This window comes from Centruroides vittatus, unplaced genomic scaffold (genome assembly GCF_030686945.1).
Source record: "Centruroides vittatus isolate TY-2023 unplaced genomic scaffold, ASM3068694v2 contig_799, whole genome shotgun sequence".
In the NCBI taxonomy this organism is placed as follows: Eukaryota; Metazoa; Arthropoda; class Arachnida; order Scorpiones; family Buthidae; genus Centruroides; species Centruroides vittatus.
Window position 1 is genome coordinate 945767 of NW_027122516.1, and position 21486 is coordinate 967252.

General features: G+C 32.3%; 1 protein-coding gene and 1 long non-coding RNA gene across 2 annotated transcripts; both read right to left on the minus strand.

Moving 5' to 3' along the window:
* Positions 1–2202: 2202 nt before the first annotated feature.
* LOC136981838 (uncharacterized) lies at positions 2203–8800 on the minus strand. The gene is made up of 3 exons (XR_010881779.1): positions 8567–8800; positions 3670–3810; positions 2203–2500 (listed from the first exon to the last, which is right to left on the minus strand). It is a non-coding gene; the product is annotated as an uncharacterized lncRNA (long non-coding RNA).
* Positions 8801–13249: 4449 nt separating this feature from the next.
* On the minus strand, positions 13250–20675 carry LOC136981878 (polycystin family receptor for egg jelly-like). The gene has a single exon (XM_067278252.1). It carries the CDS (start codon positions 20639–20641, stop codon positions 13301–13303), a length of 7341 nt encoding a protein of 2446 aa, XP_067134353.1. The 5' UTR covers positions 20642–20675; the 3' UTR covers positions 13250–13300.
* Between the last annotated feature and the right edge of the window lie 811 nt (positions 20676–21486).

Here is a 21486-nt window from a genome sequence, read left to right on the forward strand (position 1 = left end):
CAGATGGCGCCACTAATATAACAACTACTTTTAAATTTAGTAATTTATTTAATATATAAGTAAAAAGTAAATTCTTTTCATATTTATATAATAATAAATAAATTTATTTTTTTACAATTATTTTTATTTAATAAAAATAATAATAATGTTTTTTAAAATTATTATTATTTTTTAATAACATTAAATAGTGGTTCCATCTGTTATTGAAAATTCGTACTAAAATGTTAAATTATTATTTGTCGGCATTATTTATTAAATTTTATTTATTTAAAAAATATTAAAATAAAAGTTATTTAATGAATTAATTATATTTTTTAATCAGTAAATTTATGTTGATAATTTCATTATCAAAAATGTAAGTTTTGCTTGAAAAATTAAGCTTGTAAAATCGCCTATTCTGCACCAATTAATAACGAAAGAAATGCATTATTAACGGGATTTTTTTTACAGATAAACTACGCAGAAGGGTAAATTTATACCCCTATATAGCATTTTGCTCACGTAAAATCTGAATAATCCGATTTTTCATTCTTTTCCAACATCATTATTTCAAATAGAATAATAATAAAAATCGATCAACTCGATAACATTTATATTCGAATTTTTATCGAAAAAAATTTCTTTTATAAGGAGGTAAATAAAAAATGTATTAAAATTTATATATCAAACTAAAGAAATTCAAATTTATTCTGATAATGACATCAGGTGTCTTGATGCATTCTTAATTCATTCAAAAATCTGAATTAAATCAATCTAATTTAATACGAATAATGATTTTAAAAAATACCTAATTTAAATTTACAAATACTGAATTATATAGAAATTATATTTTAATTAAATTCCTTTCTTTTTTATTTATTTATTTATATTCTTACATAAATCATTGCCATTGTCTCCTATCATGACTCCTATCAAAAAATTTCTATTTTCTACATAAAATATAAATTATATACATTAATTTATACAATATTAAGAGATTTTTAAAGCATAATTCTATATTTTATTTAATATTTTAACGTATTTCCAGCCTCGAGGAGCACTGACTTAAAGTTTCAAGATAAAATTTTAATGTGATTAAATTTATATCTAAAGCTTGTTTAAGTAAATTTTTGTCAAACATCAGGCTTTTTATTCATATATCCATCAGAAACATGATAACTGAGCGTTATCATTTATCAACTTCAACACAAACCATCAATTAGAATCAGCATCTTAAACATAATCCCCATTTACTAACTTCAGAAGCATTTATCTTTATCATAAACTACTTTCTATATCTTCATTTGTATTTTTATTCATATTAATAAGATTTTTGATATTTTGAATTATCATAATAAACCCTATTCTAATGTTTATCATTCAGTCTATCTTCCTTGTTTATCCAACAGAAACATTACCTATCTACTTCACTACTAAAACCACTTCTTTTTAATATTTAAATATTAATTTTAAACGCTCGAATATTTTTGAAATATGGCATTATCACGATCTTCATCCCTTCTCATTTCTACACTCTCGTTGTATATATAAGCCCAGTTTTTTTTAGTGGTAAAGGATTAAGAACTAAAGATTAATCCCTAAATTCCTTCAACTATGCACTAACCTAGTAGGTCAGGTGCTTCCGAAACTATTTTTTGAATCGATAATCTAGTCCCATTCATACCCTTGACATATGTTAGCCTTCTCACGTGACTTTCCAGCTATTTCCCCCCTAGAAGGGTGGAGCAAATCACGATTTTCGCAGTCATACCTGTTTGTCAAGTGTTTTCATCCGACACGAACTCTTTCAGGTGTTACCCTCTCTACTTTTTTTCCTCCTCCCTCTCTCTTTAAAATCTTCTAATAAATTTTTAAATAAATTATTTAAGTACAGTTTTAACATACAAATACCTTTTTTTTAAAAAAAAAAGAAATATATCGATAGAAATAAATTATATAATTTAAAAAATAAAAATCCGTGTCGACTCTAAACACCCGCAAGAAATAAGATAAATTGAAAAAAAGGGTAGATAATTTTTCAAAAGTATGCCTCCAGGTTGGGATTTTAACATCACCTGTATTATGTACGTTGACCCTTTACAATTTTAATAAAAATTTAATCAGATACTACTACTACTACTACTACTACACTATCATACTGTTACAGCAATAAAATACCCTTAAGAATCTACTGAAAATAAGTGGAAAAAAAAAAATCCCGAGTTATAATAGCAAAGATTTTTATTTTATATACTAAAAATTACAATAAATTTATTATGAATTCCTTCACCCGTGAGGTAATGATAAATATGAGGTGTCAAAAATAAATTATTAACATTTTGATCTTGATTCCTTCTTCATCAATGATACGTTAGGCACATAAACAACAAGAAAAATGTCAGACTGTTACAATGCCAGGTACTACAAGCGCTCGAAAGTCCTGCCGCTTTTGTATCTTCCAAATTTCTACCATTTCTGCTATCTTTAGTCGGGTACATGACTATTTCCTGCCAGCTCCCAACTATAAAAATAAATAAATAAAATCAATTTTTATGCAGGCCAAGTGATAAATTTACTGTTTATAAACACGTGCGAAAGTTTACGCGCTCGGTTTTTGTGTTATAACCCTATATTTACTCAAATTAAATCGATTTTTTTTAAATATAGAATCGCAAAATTAACGTTTGTCCATTTCACGAATTGTTCTTTTTACTGAAAAGTACACTTCATGAAACGTACAATTCGTAAAGTTGTACGTTTCGTGAAGTGAATGTAATTAAGTCGCTTAATTACAATAAAAGGCGGGCATTTCATTATAATTAAACCAATCTTTCTGGAAGAGTACAGTTAATATTTAAAAGCCATTAAAGTACACGTCTCGATTCGCAGTTAAAAATTACATTTTCGTGAAATGAGCGCGACTAGTTGATTATAATTAATAATTAACGGCTAACAAATTCGGGTCTGAAGGGGGTTTTTATTCCCTCCGGGCTTATAAAAATGTCAAAATCAAGTTGGAATCGCTAATGATAATAATAAATAAAAAGAAATGTGGTATTCAAATTAAAGATGTTTGCAATGGCCCGAAGGCATGAAACAATAATTCAGTCGCGTATTATTTCTGTCCATTCTATTAAAGATTTTTGTCTCCGATGACTACAACACACTTTATTAAAACAGATAAGAAAAAAGGGGGTAAAATTGTTTAAAATTTGTCGCCAAAGGCTAAAGATACTCTTTAGAATGAGAACTAGTTTTGCTAGAAGGAAGAAAAAAGAAGTAGGAGAAGAAGAATGGGCAATAAATAGGGTAGAGAAGAAAACAAGACACAAAAGAGGTAACATTAAGAGGCCCAAATCAAGAAATTGCACAGAATATTATGGCTTTGGGGTCTTTCAGGGTCATCAGACTTGTGTGTAGAGTATAGAGATTTATACAAAGATCTACCAGTGTTAAATGTATAGAGAAATGTATCTCTGAGGGGGGAAGCAGGCCTATACAGATTCACACGAAGATTTGTGCGGATATATTCATAATATACATTTAAACTTCATCTCTGGTATCTTCAGGATTCAACAGATTCGCACGTTTGAGTGTATTTTTAATTATATATTATGACTCTGGTATGTATATACCAAAAATTATAATAGTGTAATAGACGAAATTTTTAAGAAAAGATGATGTCCTCACCTCCTGTACCCGCAGGAAAATCTCGATAGTATTGTAAAGTAGGGCCATACGAGGACGTATCCCGTGAGATATTGTGTGATTTCGTCCAATTCGTCCTTGCTTGCACGAACGTGGTGACGGGCGTTGTCGTAATGACACTACCTAGAAAACAAAAATGGCATAAATACCTTCTCGGAGGTCAAATAATACTTTCATAATTACTACTTATGTTAGCCAGAGCGGTGCAGTTTATAACATAGATTAAATACACGTGGGGGGTATGAGATGATAAATTCAAAAATCCACGCTACTTAATTAAATTCTAATATGATATTGATGAAGTAAAAATTATAATCTACGTTTCTTTTCTTTTTTTCTTATTATTATTATATTTTTTTTTATTGCTGTAGTAGAATTAATGTAGCTAACATTGTTTCTGACCCACAAACAGGTTTTATGAATGCGAACAGTCACGAATACGAAGGCCTTTTTCCATTAGATGAGTCAAAACAATGTCTCGATTCAATGTCAGGGTGACCCTTATTTTTTAGTTTTTAATACAGGAAAAATAGGGAAAGATACTCTTTAACCTTATACAAATATAAAGGTTATGGTGTTAGATTAATAAATAGAAGGGGGGGAAAGTTTTTTTTAAATTAAGTAGTTGGCCCCACGCATGGATCCACATCGTCGATCATACCGAGGTATTCCTCATTAATTTTTTTCAACAGCTTCTATACAACCAATTTTTTAACATGTATATACATAAAAGGCATAATTATAATTAATAAATAATTAAGTTATTATTTTATAAACAACCTGTGCCCAGAGGAATTTATTAATTTAATGGGGTCAGCGTATCTCTGGGGAAAGGTATCAAAATAGGATATCTCGTATTGTATCACTTCCTACATATTCTTATAAGGTTAAAAGACATTGCAGCGGATATATCTTTTAATCTACCTGTAGTAAAATACCTTAAAAAAAACTTTCAACTGGAAGTTTATTAACCAGAGATACCTCCAAGGGAGTAAAATAATTAAATAAAGATGTAAATGTATGTCGAATTGCTGGGAATAATTTAGAGAATGCTATCGAAGGAATAACCAATAAAAAAATACCGTTATAAAGTAATGAAACATGTTAAAATGGGTGATATTGATGTTATCTTTGCGGTTGTTACAAATACTGGGGTGATTGGAGAGATTAAATTTGCGTATTTTTTATATTTTAAAATTCTTTTCATCCAAAAAAATTCTTTGACTTAATTTCTCACGCCATTTTCTAGAGATTCTGAAGAGGAAAAACAAAGACAACCCAAGCATGGCCCAACCAATTTGCTGTAATTTTCTGGAAACTAGGTTGGATGCACGCATGATTGCATATTTCTTTATATATATCAGTGCACAGGATAATTTCTAAAATATATTTTTAAACTTTATAATTTAGTTATGTTTGAGGAAGAAATTTTAACCAAAAAACATTGATTTATTTTGTTTCATCCTAATATTTTGCTTGGCATTCATATTTTTAACGGATGGAGAATTTTGCTGGCTTTTTTTTTTGTATGTCAGCCATTCATAAAAAATATGGATTCTTTATTCATTCATGTGCATACGAGATAAGAATGTCAACAAGATTTTTCATCTGGAAACGATTCTTTCAACACAATTTTCATCCTATAAAAAAATGCTTAAACAAATTCTTGTCGGCATTTTTTTGTTGATAATTTAAGAATTTTCGGGATTTTCGGAATCAATTCTGAATACTTTTCATTTATTTTCGATCAGTAATTTAAAAGTATTAATTATAATTTCAAATATTAATAAGAAATATAATCGCAAAGCGCTGGAAGAATCTCATCTCTATGGACAATCAGGTTATAGATTAAACTATTTAATAATAAATATCTGACAGAGATGAAATTTTTATTAATAATAAACTTCTTCTTAGTTTATAGAAGAAGTAATAAAGTATAAAATTGAATTCTCTTTAACGGCATCAACATAAATCAATTTTGAAATTGGGTATACGTAAGTGGAATCTCTTGTAGTGTGTGTGGAATATAAAAGATATTGATGAAATTTCATCCTTGATTGAAAATATATCTTCCGCTTTCGGTAACTTCCGTAATAAATATCAAAAATATCCTATTAACAAAAATCTGATATCATTTATGGGAATGAACATGCATCAAAAGGCACGGTTACGCCATTTTGAAACTCGCCATATTTTTTTCTTAAGGAGCGATAAATCATTTTCTTTTTCTCGTAAATATGGCAACTTAAAAAGAAACTTTATCACATTTTTAAAGTACAGACGAGTTTAACATGCACGACTTAATGTGAAATGATCGTGTAGGTAGGTGTTATATTAATCATTCTTTTAAGGAATGTTCATATCATGAGGGTGATGTATATAATAACATCCTCAATTAAAGTTTACCGAGTGGAGAATTGCAACCGCACTGATATCTCATCAATCAAAGTAAATCCTCCATTTAAACTCGAAATTATACTAATTTACTAATGCCTTTATGGTTTGTTCGAAGCAGTGTTTTAGAGCTGTAGATAAACAGGAAGACGTATATTGACCATAATAAAATTGTTTTTAACTGCTCGGGTATTATGTAATCATCAAAAATAAAATTTGTGGGAGTCGAAACCGGTCAAAAATGGGAAGATGACCAACCATTCGAGGTCGTCACCTACTTACTTTGTTCAGGAAGTAGAAAGAAATAAAGTTCTAGTTCATGTTTGTATGCTTGTATGTAGGTAGAAACGTTACATGTGTATACTCTTTAAAGTTAAAAAAGGCAATTTTAGTCATTTTCTGAGCCAAATTTCTTAAATTTTTCATATTTATAAATGTTAAATATTGATTTTATTGGAAAATTTTCTACTTAAATCACTCGAGAAATGATATTTTTATACTTAATATTACATAAAGTGAGGTCATGTCGTAGCAGGAAATGATATTAATATTGCAATTTCCCATATTTTTAAACAATTGCAATTAATTTTATTTATAATTTACACGATCAGAATTTGGTAAAAGATTAATTATCATTACATAACTTGAATTAATTAAAAAAAAGCCACATGCTTATTACATAATCATGATTTTCTATAATGCAATTTACATAAGAACATGATGAAGATTCATTAATAAACATGCACATTCCTTAATACTGATTAAATTTATTAAATAGATTCGAGGGTAATTCTGTAATTAACCTGTAAAAATTCATAAAAATTTCTACCTATTTAAAAATAAATAATTACCTTTAAGTTTCTACAATTATAAAGGGCGTTAAACTTAAAATGATGAATCGATTCTTGAAGAGTTTAATGATTCAATCGACGTTAGTACACTAAGCAAGGTTAATGATGATCACATACAAAATGTTTACACAAAACTGGATGAATGCACTTGAGTATAATGACTTTTTTTTCGGTCACTTAACCGAGAATGTCTATTTTTTATTATTATTATCTAAATCGGGAATTTTCGTGATGTTACTAAAGCCCAGATACAGTTTTATTATTAAGAAACATCATCACCTGCAACTGAGATAAGTCACGATGGACGGAACAATCTCCACAATAAATGCTACTCCCCATTATATCGTAAACAGAGGGGTGAGATGTGTGTGTTTATTCGCAGTTAAATATTAATTTAAGCGCAAATAAAACCACGAAGGGATGGTAAATTGTTTCACACGTCAGTATACATTATTTATACGGTAAATATTACTTCTATGTAAACAAAATTCCTTACATCCTACACGCAAAACTGGAAGGAATAAAGCAAACTTAAGCCGATTCTTTGTGATTTATACGCACAATTAAGCGTGTATAATTACAGTAAATATATTTCTTTATAGTTTTACACAGACTAACATCGTTAACTAAGTTAATTCGCACATATTTTACCATTTACAACACTTACACTGTCAGATCTCTGTACGGATTATAAAGAAGGAGATCCTGATGATAATACCGTATAAATGGATGTGTATACAGATTAGATAATGATTTTTTTATATACGAAATAAGGTATGCAACTTACAATTTTCACTGGTGTTCTATGCCCTTATCTACGTCCCTAAGCATATTTTATCATCCGGATATGTATAAATAACCATACACAATTATCATTTACCTTGCTAGCATGTTAATCGAATAATTATGTTAATTACTTACATGAAAACTTGAACATAAACTAATTTTATTTATACTTTTAACTTTCACGGTCATTTCAATCACTTTTATGCTTATTTTTCTCCCATTTTTACCATAAATAAACCCATTTCCTACAAAGGAAACTAATTATTAAGAGATGAACGTTTATTATAACTTAAACGTATTCTTGAACTTGTTAACAGAACAATTGTAATTTATACATGGTCCATTCATTTATTTATAATTATCTATTGTAATTTATATATCCTAATGATCAAGGCCTACATTTGCGAACCTGCAAGAACAAAAGAAAGGAAGCGAATATCGCCAGGCATTGTCATTTACATAACACCCAGGTGTTTCTAAACTCGCATTTACACCCATCTACTGCAATTTACATACAAGAAATAAAGTATTTCCTTCCCAAATCTATGGAAAACTTTTATAGACACTTACACACTCGAAGGAGCAAATAACCTGCACTTAAACACGAATTAAAACTGAATATAGTCTAGTATAATGTTTTAAGGATGATTTATAAAGTTATAAATACTGAATAAATATATAATAAAACCTTAAAAATCGTCCTATTGTTTATAATTGAATCGTGACAGCCTCGTGTGTTGATAAACATAAACGATATGCCCTAGCGTGTATACCTTAAAAGTAGTTAACATAAACAAATGGAGAGTAGTTTAAACGCGAATTTAAGACTTAAATTAAGTAAAATTTACCTTTAGTTTCGAAGTTTAACAGTATAAATGCCGCTAGATAATGTAACCTTAACATATTTCCCATTGTTCGAGTCGATATCCTGTTAAACAGATCGATCATCACATTAACATACCGATCACAGGCATAATTTATAATCGGTGAAACGTGTTGAACAGTGCCATTGACAATGCCAACACGTGTAACACATACAACATTCAGGATATAATAACAACTACAGCAAAAAGTTGCTTGACGTCAAGCATCTGTCACGTGATTTGGGGATAAGGGGAGGAGAGGAAGTTAGCCGCATATACATGACCTCTACGTCATTATCGGCGTAACCGGTATGAAAAGTAACGTGATAATTTAATATAATTGTTTTCCAGGAGCTCTATTGGTTAATATTCAAATTTATCATCTGTTTCGACCAATCGCGTTTTAGCTCGCTTTATTTATTACAATTTTTAGTTCTTGTGTCGAATTTTTACTTTTATTAGTCTTTTATTGTAGTTATTAATTTAATTTTCTATTATTTTATTTTTTAAGCATTTTTTTTTTTTTAATAGAATAAATCTTAATAGCGTTTACGAATAACAGATGGCGACACGTGTATCTTTATTATTATTATGTTGGGTTAAGTTAGATATACTCGGTTAACACCGGTGGCTGTGTACTATGCCGGACCAAAGTCAAGGCATAGTAACCAAAACAGAAATTAAAGAAGTGTATCAGTGTGTGTGTCTGTATTCAGGAATTTTCTCACAATATTACATGTATTCAATATAGTGGCCTTCTGTAGTGTGATGTATGTGTTTCTATTCAATTGTAATGTGCCCAGGCTTTTGTGTAGTGTGTGTGGTATGACACCTGTAGAGGAGAGAACAACAGGTACAATAAGCACCTTATCCATCCTCCACAGATGCCTTATTTCCTGGGCGAGTTCTGTGTACTTGCTAATTTTTTCAGTGCATGCGTTTTGTATATTGTGAGTGTTTGGAATGGATATGTCTATAATGTATGTAATTTTATTGTGTTTGTCAATGAGTGTGATGTCTGGTCTGTTGTGGTAAATTGTTTTATCTGTGATTATGGCTCTGTCGTAGTACATTTTGTGCGTGTTGTTTTCCAATACTGTCTGTGGAATGTATTTGTAGTATGGTTTGTGAATGTCTACTAATTTGTGTTTCTTTGCAAGCTCTTGGTGTATTATATTTGCTACTTGATTATGTCTGTGTAAATAATCTGTCTGTGCCAAGAGCTTGCAACCAGAGGTGATGTGTTGTATAGTTTCTGGCATAATGTGACATTTTCTGCATGTGTCATTTGTGAGTGTTGCATCTTTGAGTATGTGTTTTCTGTAGTTTTTAGTATTTATGACCTGATCCTGTATGGCAATCATGAATCCTTCCGTCTCCCCAAAGAGGCATCCCCGAGCTAACCAGCTGTTTGACGCAGTTTTGTCAACAAAATCCTGGGCCAGATCGTAAGGATGCCTGCCATGGAGTGCCTTTCGAGCCCACGATTGCTTAATGGTGTCTATGCTTTTTATATGTTGTGTTGTGTCCATATGATGTGAGTGTAAGTTTAATGGTGTGTTATTCGAGTCTGCTAGAGTTACTGCTTTATGTAATTGTGATGTTTCTTGTTTTTTGTAGAAAAACTCTCGCAGTGACTGTATTTGTTTGTAGTGAAGGTTAACTATGTCAATCAGGCCACGTCCGCCATCTTTACGTGGAAGGGTTAATCTTTCTGTGGCGGATTTAGGATGATGTTGTTTATGCTTAGTAAGTGTTGTTCTTGTTTTCCTTTGGAGTTGCTCAAGATCAGTGTGAGTCCAATGTATAACTCCAAAAGAATATGTGAGTACTGGGATGACATATGTGTTTATTGCTTTAACTGTGTGTTTTGCATTTAATTGTGTTCTGAGAATAGCATTTAACCTACTTTGGTATTCTTTAATTAATCTTTGCTTTATTTGTGTATGTTCTGTTAGTTTGGCCTGTTGGAATCCTAAATACTTGTAGAACTCGCCCTCTTTCATGGATTCAATAACGTCTCCATTTCCAAGTGCAAAATCTTCTTTCTTCAGGATTCCTTTTTCTATGTGAACTGTTTTGCATTTATCTAGGCCAAATTCCATTTGTATGTCCTTGGTGTATGAATGTGTGATTTGTAGGAGTTGATGAAGTTGTTTTTGTGTGGATGCATAAAGTTTTATGTCATCCATGTACATGAGATGTGACAGTGTAAACTGTGTTGTTTTTTCGTGTCTGATCTTGTAACCATATTGCGTGTTGTTTAACATGTTGGATAATGGGTTCAGGGCTAGGCAGAACCAGAGAGGACTCAAGGAATCTCCTTGAAAAATTCCTCGCCTAATAAAAATTTGGTTTGTTTGTATGGAAGTGTTACTAACCCTGAGATGTAGTGTTGTTCTCCAGTGCTGCATAGTGTTTTGAAAGAATGCAATGAGTGATGGATGTATTTTGTACATGTGTAGAATATGTAGCAGCCAACTGTGTGGAACACTGTCGAATGCTTTTCTGTAGTCTATATATGCCATGTGTATGTTTCTGTGTTGTCTGTGTGCTTGCCGTAGAATGACTGAATCTATGAGTAACTGTTCTTTGCATCCCCTGTGGTTTCTACGACAACCTTTTTGTTGTTCTGTTAGAATGTCGTGTTCTTCAACATGTTTGTATATTTTGTTTGCAATACAGGATGTCAATAATTTGTAGAGTGTTGGAAGACATGTAATTGGTCTGTATTGTGTGGGGTCTGTGGTATTGTTGTTTTTAGGTTTCATGTAGGTGATGCCCTGAGTAAGAAAATTTGGCATGTCTTGTGGATTGATGATGATGTGTGTTAGATGTTTAGCTAGTTCCTGGTGCAGTGATGTAAACTTTTTGTACCAGAAATTGTGAATGTTGTCTACACCAGGTGTCTTCCAGTTGTGTGTTCTGTTAACAGTGTATTGGAAATCATGTATGTTTATTTCAACACAGGGCATAGTTGGTATGTTGTGCAAGTTTCTGTTCTCCTCCTCGATCCAGCCTGCATCAGCATTGTGCGTGACAGCACTGGACCAAAGAGAAGACCAATATGTTGTGAGTTCTTCTTCTGTTGGTGTGCCACTGTGCTGTGTATCAGTGTTTGCTTTGTTATTAATTTGTCTGTAAAAGAGTTTTTCATTGTTTGTAAATAATTTATTTTGTTGTTTTCGTAGTGTACATGTTTTGTATCGTTTGAGTCTACGTGCTTTGGCAGCAAGTTTTTGTTTTAGTGTATCAATGTATTCTGTAATGTGTGTGTTGTGATGTTCATGTTTTGTGTGTGTTTTTATTTTCTTGAAAATGTTTTTGAGCTGTTTCCTTAATTTGGGTGTTATGTTGTTTTTAGTGTATTGTGTTAGCCTGCCTAATTGCTGTCTAATGTCATTTATTTGTGTTTCTATTCTTCTCTGCCAGGCAGGCTTGTGATAGAATTGTGTTTTCTGTGTATTTGTCTGTGATTGTACTTTCAGTCCATGGTGTGTCACTACTGTGACTGCCCCAGCATAAACTAATGTATGAATGTCTGCGAGTGTAGAAATTGAATGAATGTAGTGTGGTAGTAAGTGAGTGTTTACATAATTTAGTGTTTTTCCTACTTCCTTTGACGTGTTGATTTTTGGTATTCGTGGTCGTTGTGTGGGATCTGTACCTGTATATTTAGTGAGTGTTTCCTGAAATATAAGTGAGAGCGTATTAACTAAATCCATGTCTATGTTATCAGTGATGGACGAGGAAGTGTCTGTAGTATCATTAGTGGTAATTGTTGTATGTGTGTTATTATCAATGCTTGTTGCTGGATTATTCTGACAGGTTACATGATCTTCATTAATGTTAGATGTTTCTGTCTGTTGATGTATTTGATCAGCAACCTGTTGTTTGATAAGTTCAAGTGTTGTTTGTGGAATAAGGTTGTTGTGTATAATTGTTCTTTTTTGATCAACAACCCTTTGTTCGGTGACAGTGAGGTGAGGATATTGTTGTGTGAAATTATGGTGTAGTTGTTGTCTGTATGCTGTCATGTTTGTTTCCAGTTTTGTGATCGTGTAATAAGTACGGATGATAAACTCGTTCATTTCTACTGTCCATTTCATCCGTTGGCGTGGTTTTCCAGCCTTTGTGGTCTGTGGATGCATTGCCACAGAAACACCAAGGCTGGGTTGGTTCCTCATATCTGTTGAGGGCATTGCAGTAGCCATGCTTGGGCCGGTGCTGCTTTCGCCACCGGTAACCAAGGGAGACTGTGGCCTATTTTTCGAACGTGAGCCTCTGCCTAACCCACGAACGCGGACCTTGTTAACCCGGGCGACGTCCGAGCCGGTATCACACTTTGATCTAGTTATTACCATAATAAATATCTCCACAGAATGTGGGTGTGGTCACTCTTAGCTTCATTTTTCCCCATAGGCCTTACTGGCATGGGTGTCCCTACCAGGAGCTTGTGCTCCAGCCTGCATTGCCCTATGGATCAGTAAAATTACTGGGCTCTCCCACCACGACCAGGTGGTGACCACGGGAGAGTTATTATTATTATTATTATTATTATTATTATTATTATTATTATTATTATTATTTCCGTTAATTTGTTATAAATTATGATTTTTAAAATTTATTTTATTGAGTAAAATTTATTATAAATTTAACGGAATTCAATTCAAATGTGTAATATTTTTATTATTATTATTTACAACTTAAAACGGTAAATTAGTTTAGATTGGTTGCACCATCATCTCTTCTTTCATCTTGATTCCTTTTCCGTTTCTTATGGACGTGCTCGATCCAAGAGATCGAAGTTTTCCGGAATAAAATTTTGAATTGGTGGTAAATGTAATTAGTGACTTCAAGACGAGATTCTTCCTTCTTTTTTAAGGACAGAGTCGTATGGAATGAATCTATCAAAATGCTAATAATTAGCGTTAGGAAGAGCCAAGAAACGACGACGACAAAGACGAATGTGAAGAGTGGACCAAGAAACTTGTCAACTTTAAGAAGTTCTTCGTATTCTATCTCTCCCAAAGCGTAATTCATTAAAGAATACATGGTCTGCAGCAAATTTCTCATGTTTTTCACCCATTTACCAAATTTTATAACGCAGAAACTCATTATGGAAATCATTAACAGAAACAGCATAAGAGTAAAATGTGCAATGGACTTGTAAGCAATTTTTAATGTCCCATAAGGTAATTTAAAAGCCTGAATAAATGAAAGAATCTTCCATAATTTCATAGTGGTTAGAGTAACCAAAATCGATTGTATGATTAAGAAAATCTCGTCCCATTTAGCTGCACTTTCGAAGCTTACGTACTCGAGTTCTTCATCTTTCTTCCATAATCCCGAAATTCCTAAAGTTTGTTTGATCGTTACGGCTATAAAAACGTAACCGAAACACAGCAAAATGAGTTCGAATATATTCCAAAATTTTGTGAAGTAATTCATTTTTAATTTATACAGACTTTTCGCTTCTCTATAAGTGAATAGCGATATTAAAATGAAGCATGCCACCTCGCTGATACCCGCTTGAAGATTGCTCGTTTGCACGAAGATATCAAAGTTTGATGTCCTGATATTGTATGATGGTATCACGTTTCCTATACCAGATATTTCGAAGATTAAGTTAATAGAATTGAATATATTGTTGTTGGCATTATATGTTGTAACGTCCACGAAGATTGCTCTAGTTCGGGAATCGATCCAATTACGATCTAACAGATGTTTGAGTTTGCTTCGAGAAGATTTTCTTCTTCTTCCCAACAAAGCAACGTAACCATTACCCGAATAAATGTTTATTTCGCCAAATTTCCAATCAGTTTTTATCTCTTCTGCAGTTCGAAACATCCATGGAGTTGGTTTCTTTGTATAAGCAGGAATGGCCATTCCTCTAATCCAACTCGGCCTATAATTTCTATTATCTTCAGAAGATAAACTGTATTGAAGGAAACAATAGGATTTTAAAGGTATCATCTGTTCCGAGCAATGAGAGTACTTAACTCTTACTTGTCTCAAGCGAGCCACACCTATTAGCAATGTGAAACCATCCGCAATGTAGCCATTCTCCATTTTCTCACCATTATACCATTTTTCCTTGTGCATACCATTTATTAACGTAGTATTGAGATATTTTTTGAGAAGTTGCAGCGACGTTACGTCTGTTAGTGGTATTCCTCCATAAGCTCCTTGTATAAAGGTGTGTTTGGTTGCAATGTTCGAAAAATATGCCATGTGGCTCCGGTTATGGTGCGCTAAAGTTTGTATAGCTATGGTAAAACATATAAATAGAAAGCTGTCTGATAATATTGATAATATTATAGACTCCTTGTTCTTCAGGTATCTGTAATGATGAAGTTCCTTTTGGGAGATATCACTTGGAATATCAATTTTTGATATTTTCTTTCTTTGGTTTATCTTTAATTGTTTAGACTTTTTGGCAAGCAAGTAAGCTATAAAGGCTGCAAAAATAATTGCTTTTCCCGGTTGTAACACTAAAATACTACCGAAAAAAGAAGTAAATATGGAGGCTAACCATCGCATACTTCTCTCATATCCATAGGTTAACCCATATAATAATATAAAATACGTGTAAATGAGAGATGTTGCTAGAGTAATGAACCAAGCAATATAAATAAACCAAGGAGGGAGAAATTTTTCTCTCAAAAATACAGCAGTTGTATCCATTACTGAAGAAATTGGGAAAGATTTTGTATATTTTAATGCTTTTTCATTGCGAATATTTCGGAATATACCAGCCATGATAATCCCAACAAAAAATGCAAGAATCGAACTCTGAATTCCAACAATCATTTCGCTAAGAGAAAATTTGAAATATCTAATTTCTAACTGATCTCGAGGATCTGCAACATCGATGCCATAAAACATTATACTAGCCAACATGGATGCTAATAGGATATTCAGAAGACAAGTTACTCTTTGACATCGAGTGAAATCCGAACTTGGAGAAGAGAAAAAGAGGCTAAACCAAATATGATGATCGCGAAATTGATAAATAAAAGCCTTTGCAAATAAAACTTTGTAGCGTAGAAAATCTACAGGATCTAACGATGTAGAAATTTGGCCATCCTCTTTGTTTACAGCGAGCCATCTTCCAGGAAAAATCAGAGTTTGATTCATATTTAAATCGTGAATTTCAATTTTATCCAAGAGCCAACTTGGATTCAATCCACTATTATCGTGCCAAACGTATACTCTCGTTATTGCCCCTATATCACTGTCCAGCTGTATAATAAATCTATCTTCATTTCCTCTTTTAAAATATTCTTCTTCAGGATCTGTAAGCAATATAATTTGGCTCTTATCACTCGAGCCTTCTAATTGTATGTAAACTTTGGATGTGGTTCCGGAATTTTTGCGAATGCCAGTAGATATCAAAATTGCATAATAGTACATACTTTCCGGATGATTCGATGATATTATTTTAATTCTGTTCTTGGCATTCTTCCTATCTACTCTACTAGCCCAGAATAAGAAAACAAGATATATTGTCCATATAATAATAAGACAGATGAGCACGACAGAATTTTCCGTGACAGTCCCTAGCAAAACTACAGTTTGGGTAACATCAACTGTGTTTGGAGCCACAAAATATGAACCACTAAATACAGATAGGTGCGAACAAAGACAATGCAAAGTCAAATCTGTAGAATTATTTCCGACATGGCAGCCATTATCAGTCCAAGATGCGTTATAAGAAAAGCATCTGGTGAAGAAAATGTCCAAATTATATTCGATAGATACCTTCTTTTCCATACGGTTTTCTACGTTCCTGCTCAAATTAAGGACTTTCCTACTTAAGGCTGAATAAGGTAAGATTCCTATGAAATATACTCCGCCCTTCTTTGTTACATTTTCGGGTATATTGATGAAATATTTATCCTGTTTAGAATATGTAATGACGCGATGCCATTTTGAAAAATCTACTATAGTTGGTTTAGTATTAGTTATTGTAAATAAGAATGAAGTTTTTGGGGTTAAAACATTTAAAGATAGATGCATAGAAAAGTTGTTGTTAGGAATTATAGTCCTGTGTATAGAAATAGTTACGTCACAAGTAGTTCTGTTGTTATGAAGTATAACTTCAGCCTTTCCACTTTGCGTGTTTTTAGCACGGTCTGTTCTTCTTAGAAACGAATCTACTTTGATATCTTCTATCTTCTTCTTACGTTTTACATCGACTATCAAAGTGTCCGTATTTATTAAATGGCTATTTTCATCGCATATAAATGGGTTAATTCTATTGATCATCATCTTAATCTTCGCTTCTCCTCCGAATATATTCTCAGAAATATAAATGATATTAGCTAAGTTACGTTCAGTAGCATTTTCTTCGTCGTATTTCTGTAAAAATACATCGAATGAATCTGAACTGATACTTGTATAATTATCATTAGCGATCATTTCCTTCATTAAAATATCCGTGATGATTTCCGTGAGGTTAACGATCTTTGATCCTAGACTACAAATAAGAGTATTGCTTGGTTGATAATAATAATAATAATAATTTTCATAATTTACGCCATTTTCATCAACACTTGCATTGCTCTTCTTCCCCATTACAACACGTAAAACTCCTGAAGAACTCAAATATATTGATTTAGCTGTATTAAATTTTTCATCTTGTCGTAAAATTTGAGTTTTTGTGAATCGTAAGAAAGATTCGGTTGCTTTCTCCACAAATTTGGTTAATTTTACTTTGGATTCATCAGAAAACTCTTCATCGTTTTGGCTCAATGAATGCAAAGCGTGCGAAGACTGCTTGATACTAAAAGTATTGATTAAGGGCAATTGGTTAATGATATCAATTAATTCATCGCCATAATGTGAGCCATCGGAATCGTTTTTTAAAATCTCAGAAAGGCTCTCAAGTATCACGGTAACCTCTTCGTTATCTCCAGAATTCAATATTGTATCCAACTTCTTATCTTTCAGCCATCTTTTTACTGTATCGGAAGAGGAAACTGGAGGGAAAACGTGAACAATCAAATTGACTTCAGTTCGTGTTCCAACTTCATTAGTTAACATAACTGTAATACCAGCTTCAAAATTGTTATGAGGATTTCCTATTGGCAAAATGGTCTCGATCATTTTTGGATACATGCTAGTCCTCAGTAGAAGTTTATCACGGTTTAATTTATTATCGAAGAAAAATTGGTAGATTATAGGCATGTTTTTATCATAAATACCAAAACACTCAATGGTAAATAAGGTTTCTAATGATATCCCCTTTTCGGGTTTCACGATGCATTTTTCAACTTTAGGTTTCTCATCGATGGTTACTCTATATTGTGCTTGGCTTCGATTGGCTCCTTCAATTGTTACAGTAAATAAATACGAATCTCCTTCTTTCATCACGTTAGGATGGATTAATAACAATTTTGATGAGTTTCCATAAAGAGTTTCTTCGTTCCAATTGATAAAAGTCTTTAAATTCCCTTCTTTGGATAGCATTTTCCATAAAAACTTAGATCCAGCGCTGCAATGTTTACAATTCACTTTCAGAGCAAACTTTTCAGAAGGATTAACTCCTGCATTGCAATTAGATAAACAGGTTATAGAAACAATAGGAAATTTCCCTTGTAAAACTTCAATTTCTTGATTAAACGGCAGAGATTGGCGATTTTGATAATTGACAGTTAAAGAAATAACATATTTCGATACTTTTAAATTGTTTTTGGGTATTATTACTATAGTCTTCTTTTCTTCAATATGTTTAAATGGGCATTCACCTTTTAAACAAACCCAAACGAAATTCATATCAGCATTATCAAAATCTGGATCATACGATGGTGATCCATCCAAGATTAAGTCCTCGTCTGAATCGATAATCCTTTCGATTCCACCCGAGATTTTGGCTACTGGTCTGCTTGAATTTATATTAAACCACTTCATAATTTCATCAGATAAGATTCTATTCATTTGCCATATTTTTACCACTAGTTTCACAGCATAAGCGCCATAGGGTAAAGTTTTTTCTGGTATGGACAAGTAGTTTAAATTGCTTACAAGAGGTATAACTGTGGAATTTTTAAAAGAATCAAATAATGTCCATTTCCATCGAGGACTTGTCTTAATATCACAGTTAAATTTAGTGATAGATCTCAAGACAATTGGATCTTTACGTAAATATACAAAAGATTCACTTGATCTCCAACCCGCGTTGAGTATATCTACTGATGGTTTGCACAGTTTCTTCACTACCGCTACTTCAATTATCTTCTCAAACATTACCTCATTCTTATGCTTAACTATTACACCCACGTAAGATATTTTAGTAATATTAAACGTAACAGTTACGTTCGCGTAGTGGAAAAAGTCTGTAAGCACTCGATACTCCTGAGGAACCTCTAACTGAGAGTTACCTAATGATAACCCATTTTGAGTAGATATATTTTCATTATCAACTATAAAAATGTATTCTGTATCTACTTTATCTTCGACGGATGATAAAAATAAAGATAATCCACCATTAACTTCAGCAATGGTAGCATTGGTATAAAACTTGTACATGTCGCTCTTCGAGACAATGTAAATGGAATGGTTGGCAATGACGTCAATTCTTCCCGTTGCTTTTGCTGTGACGCTAATATTATAAAGTCCAGTTCGTTCGAAAATCCATTTTTGTCTCACAAATTTCGTTATGTTTCCTGGAATCTGATTGGACGGGAAAAATTCAACCATCTCTCGATGACTTATAGATTCTGGTAACTCTGACTGAAACTCGGACTTATTGATTTTCCAGATGAATTCGGGCATAAGGCCCGTATTGCTAACACCTAAAAGGAAGATAATTTCGTGGCCCGGTTGCCCAAAATGAGATTTAGTCGTGAGGATTATCTCTTTGATCCTCTCACTAACGGAAAAAGTTAAGTTTCTAACGATCGATTTTTCAGTTTCTATGATTAAATAATGAATTCCTTCCGACGTAAATGTGACATTTAAATCCCACTCGGATACGTTCGGTAGTAAATAATAACTTAGAATCTTTGGACCATGAACGATTTCAATGCACGAAGAACAATTTTTGTCGTTAGAATATTGGAAAATTGTATCATTATCCAATATCAAATTGACGTTTAGAGAGTTATTTAACTTGTTAGAGCGCAAATAAATAGTTGCAGTTTCGTTAATAAATAAGATTTGGGAAGTTAAATCGATGAGGAATTCACCTTCTAAGCTTTCAGATTCACAATTAATGCCTTTATATTTAGGGTGACATATACAAATTACATTTTCTTCCAGTGATATATAAGTTCCTCCATTGTAACAACCAGCCGAATCCACACAAGATTGGCATAAGCATTTTCTCGTTGATGCTACCGGAAGGGGTAAGCATAACTCATCGACACTGCACGGATTTTTAAGACAAATATCTAAATTCGATTCTTCTTCTTGGATTGAGTGCCAAACCTTCATTGAAGCCAAGCTCCAATATAAAAATCCTTCGTGGCTATCGCTTCCTACGCACGATCCTAATGGATTTAGGAGGAGGGGAGGCTTGCCTAATAACACAGTTAATCTTTGATTATCACCAAATACGGTAATTTCGAAATGGTTACTCCTATCAAATATCGATCCTTTCGTTATTTTAACTGAGTAACATATGTAATAATAGAGGCAATGGAAATCTATAGTTTTAATCTTAGTCGATGCGGTTACGCTCCTTCGATTATCTGTAAAGATAATTTGTAAAGAGCCATCAGACAGAACGATAAAGGCGTGAATTATCGATATGTTCCCTTCTACGAAACTTCCAATGAATATAATAGAATATTGTCCGTTCTTCACAGTTTGCTCTTCGGCAAAAAATGCTGCCCAGAAGCAAACCTTCACACCTTCGGATCTATAAGTTTTGTCTACATTAAATAAATTTTTAGAGTTTAAACAAGCGTAAAAGCCCTTCCCAAAGAGGAAGAAATGATCAAATTTCCAAGTTACGCCATTTTCTATTTGGTCATCCCGAAGAGTAAACGTTCGGCAAACGCTCGCTTCATGAATAAAAATTTGAATTAAAATAAGAATTTTACCTCTAAACATATTTAAATTCGTATTATTTTGATAAATATGCAAAATATAATTATAAAAATTCAGTATTTAAATTAAAATTCTTTCGAATTCCCAACGTTCCATCGTCGGAACTCAAGGTCTAAAAAAAAAAATGGTAAATTATAATAAAAAATTAATATATATCTAAACTTTCGCATTAAATTCAGCTAGATTTATTAATATTTAAATAAAATTTTAAATATATGTATTAATATATTCATTATTTTTTTATTAAATCGCCAGATTTCGAAACTTACCTCGAATCAGTATCAGAGCGTAACACGAGTGTTAATGATGATCGGTGGTTAAGTAAAGCAGATTACACCGAATTGGGTCGCTTTTTTACGTCTAAAAAACCCCGAATAACGCTCAAAAAGTCCCAAAATTTAATTTATACTCCGCTAAGTTGGTTTCCATGTCGAAATTTTTACGGTTCTCTTTAATATTTTCTATCAAATTTTATGTTTCATCCAACGGGACAGAGTAATTCTTAGAACGGATATATTTTATTGATACTTTTAGCCTTAAAAATAGTGGAACGAACTCTTAATATATTTTTATAACGTTGTATCATTAATAAATAAGCATTAAATATTATTAATATTTAGATAATAAGGGCGCACACACGACTTACCTACGTGAAATAACCTTCCATCTATGCATTATATTCAAGCACCCTTTGTTCCCTAAATAACGAAAGAAATATATTAATTAATTAATTAATTAATTGCTGAATTCTTTAATTGATTAATATTTAGAATAAAAAATCGATATATAAATTCACCCAGATAACTTTCACAAAGTAGACCACGTGTGCTAAAAACCAGGGGAAAAAA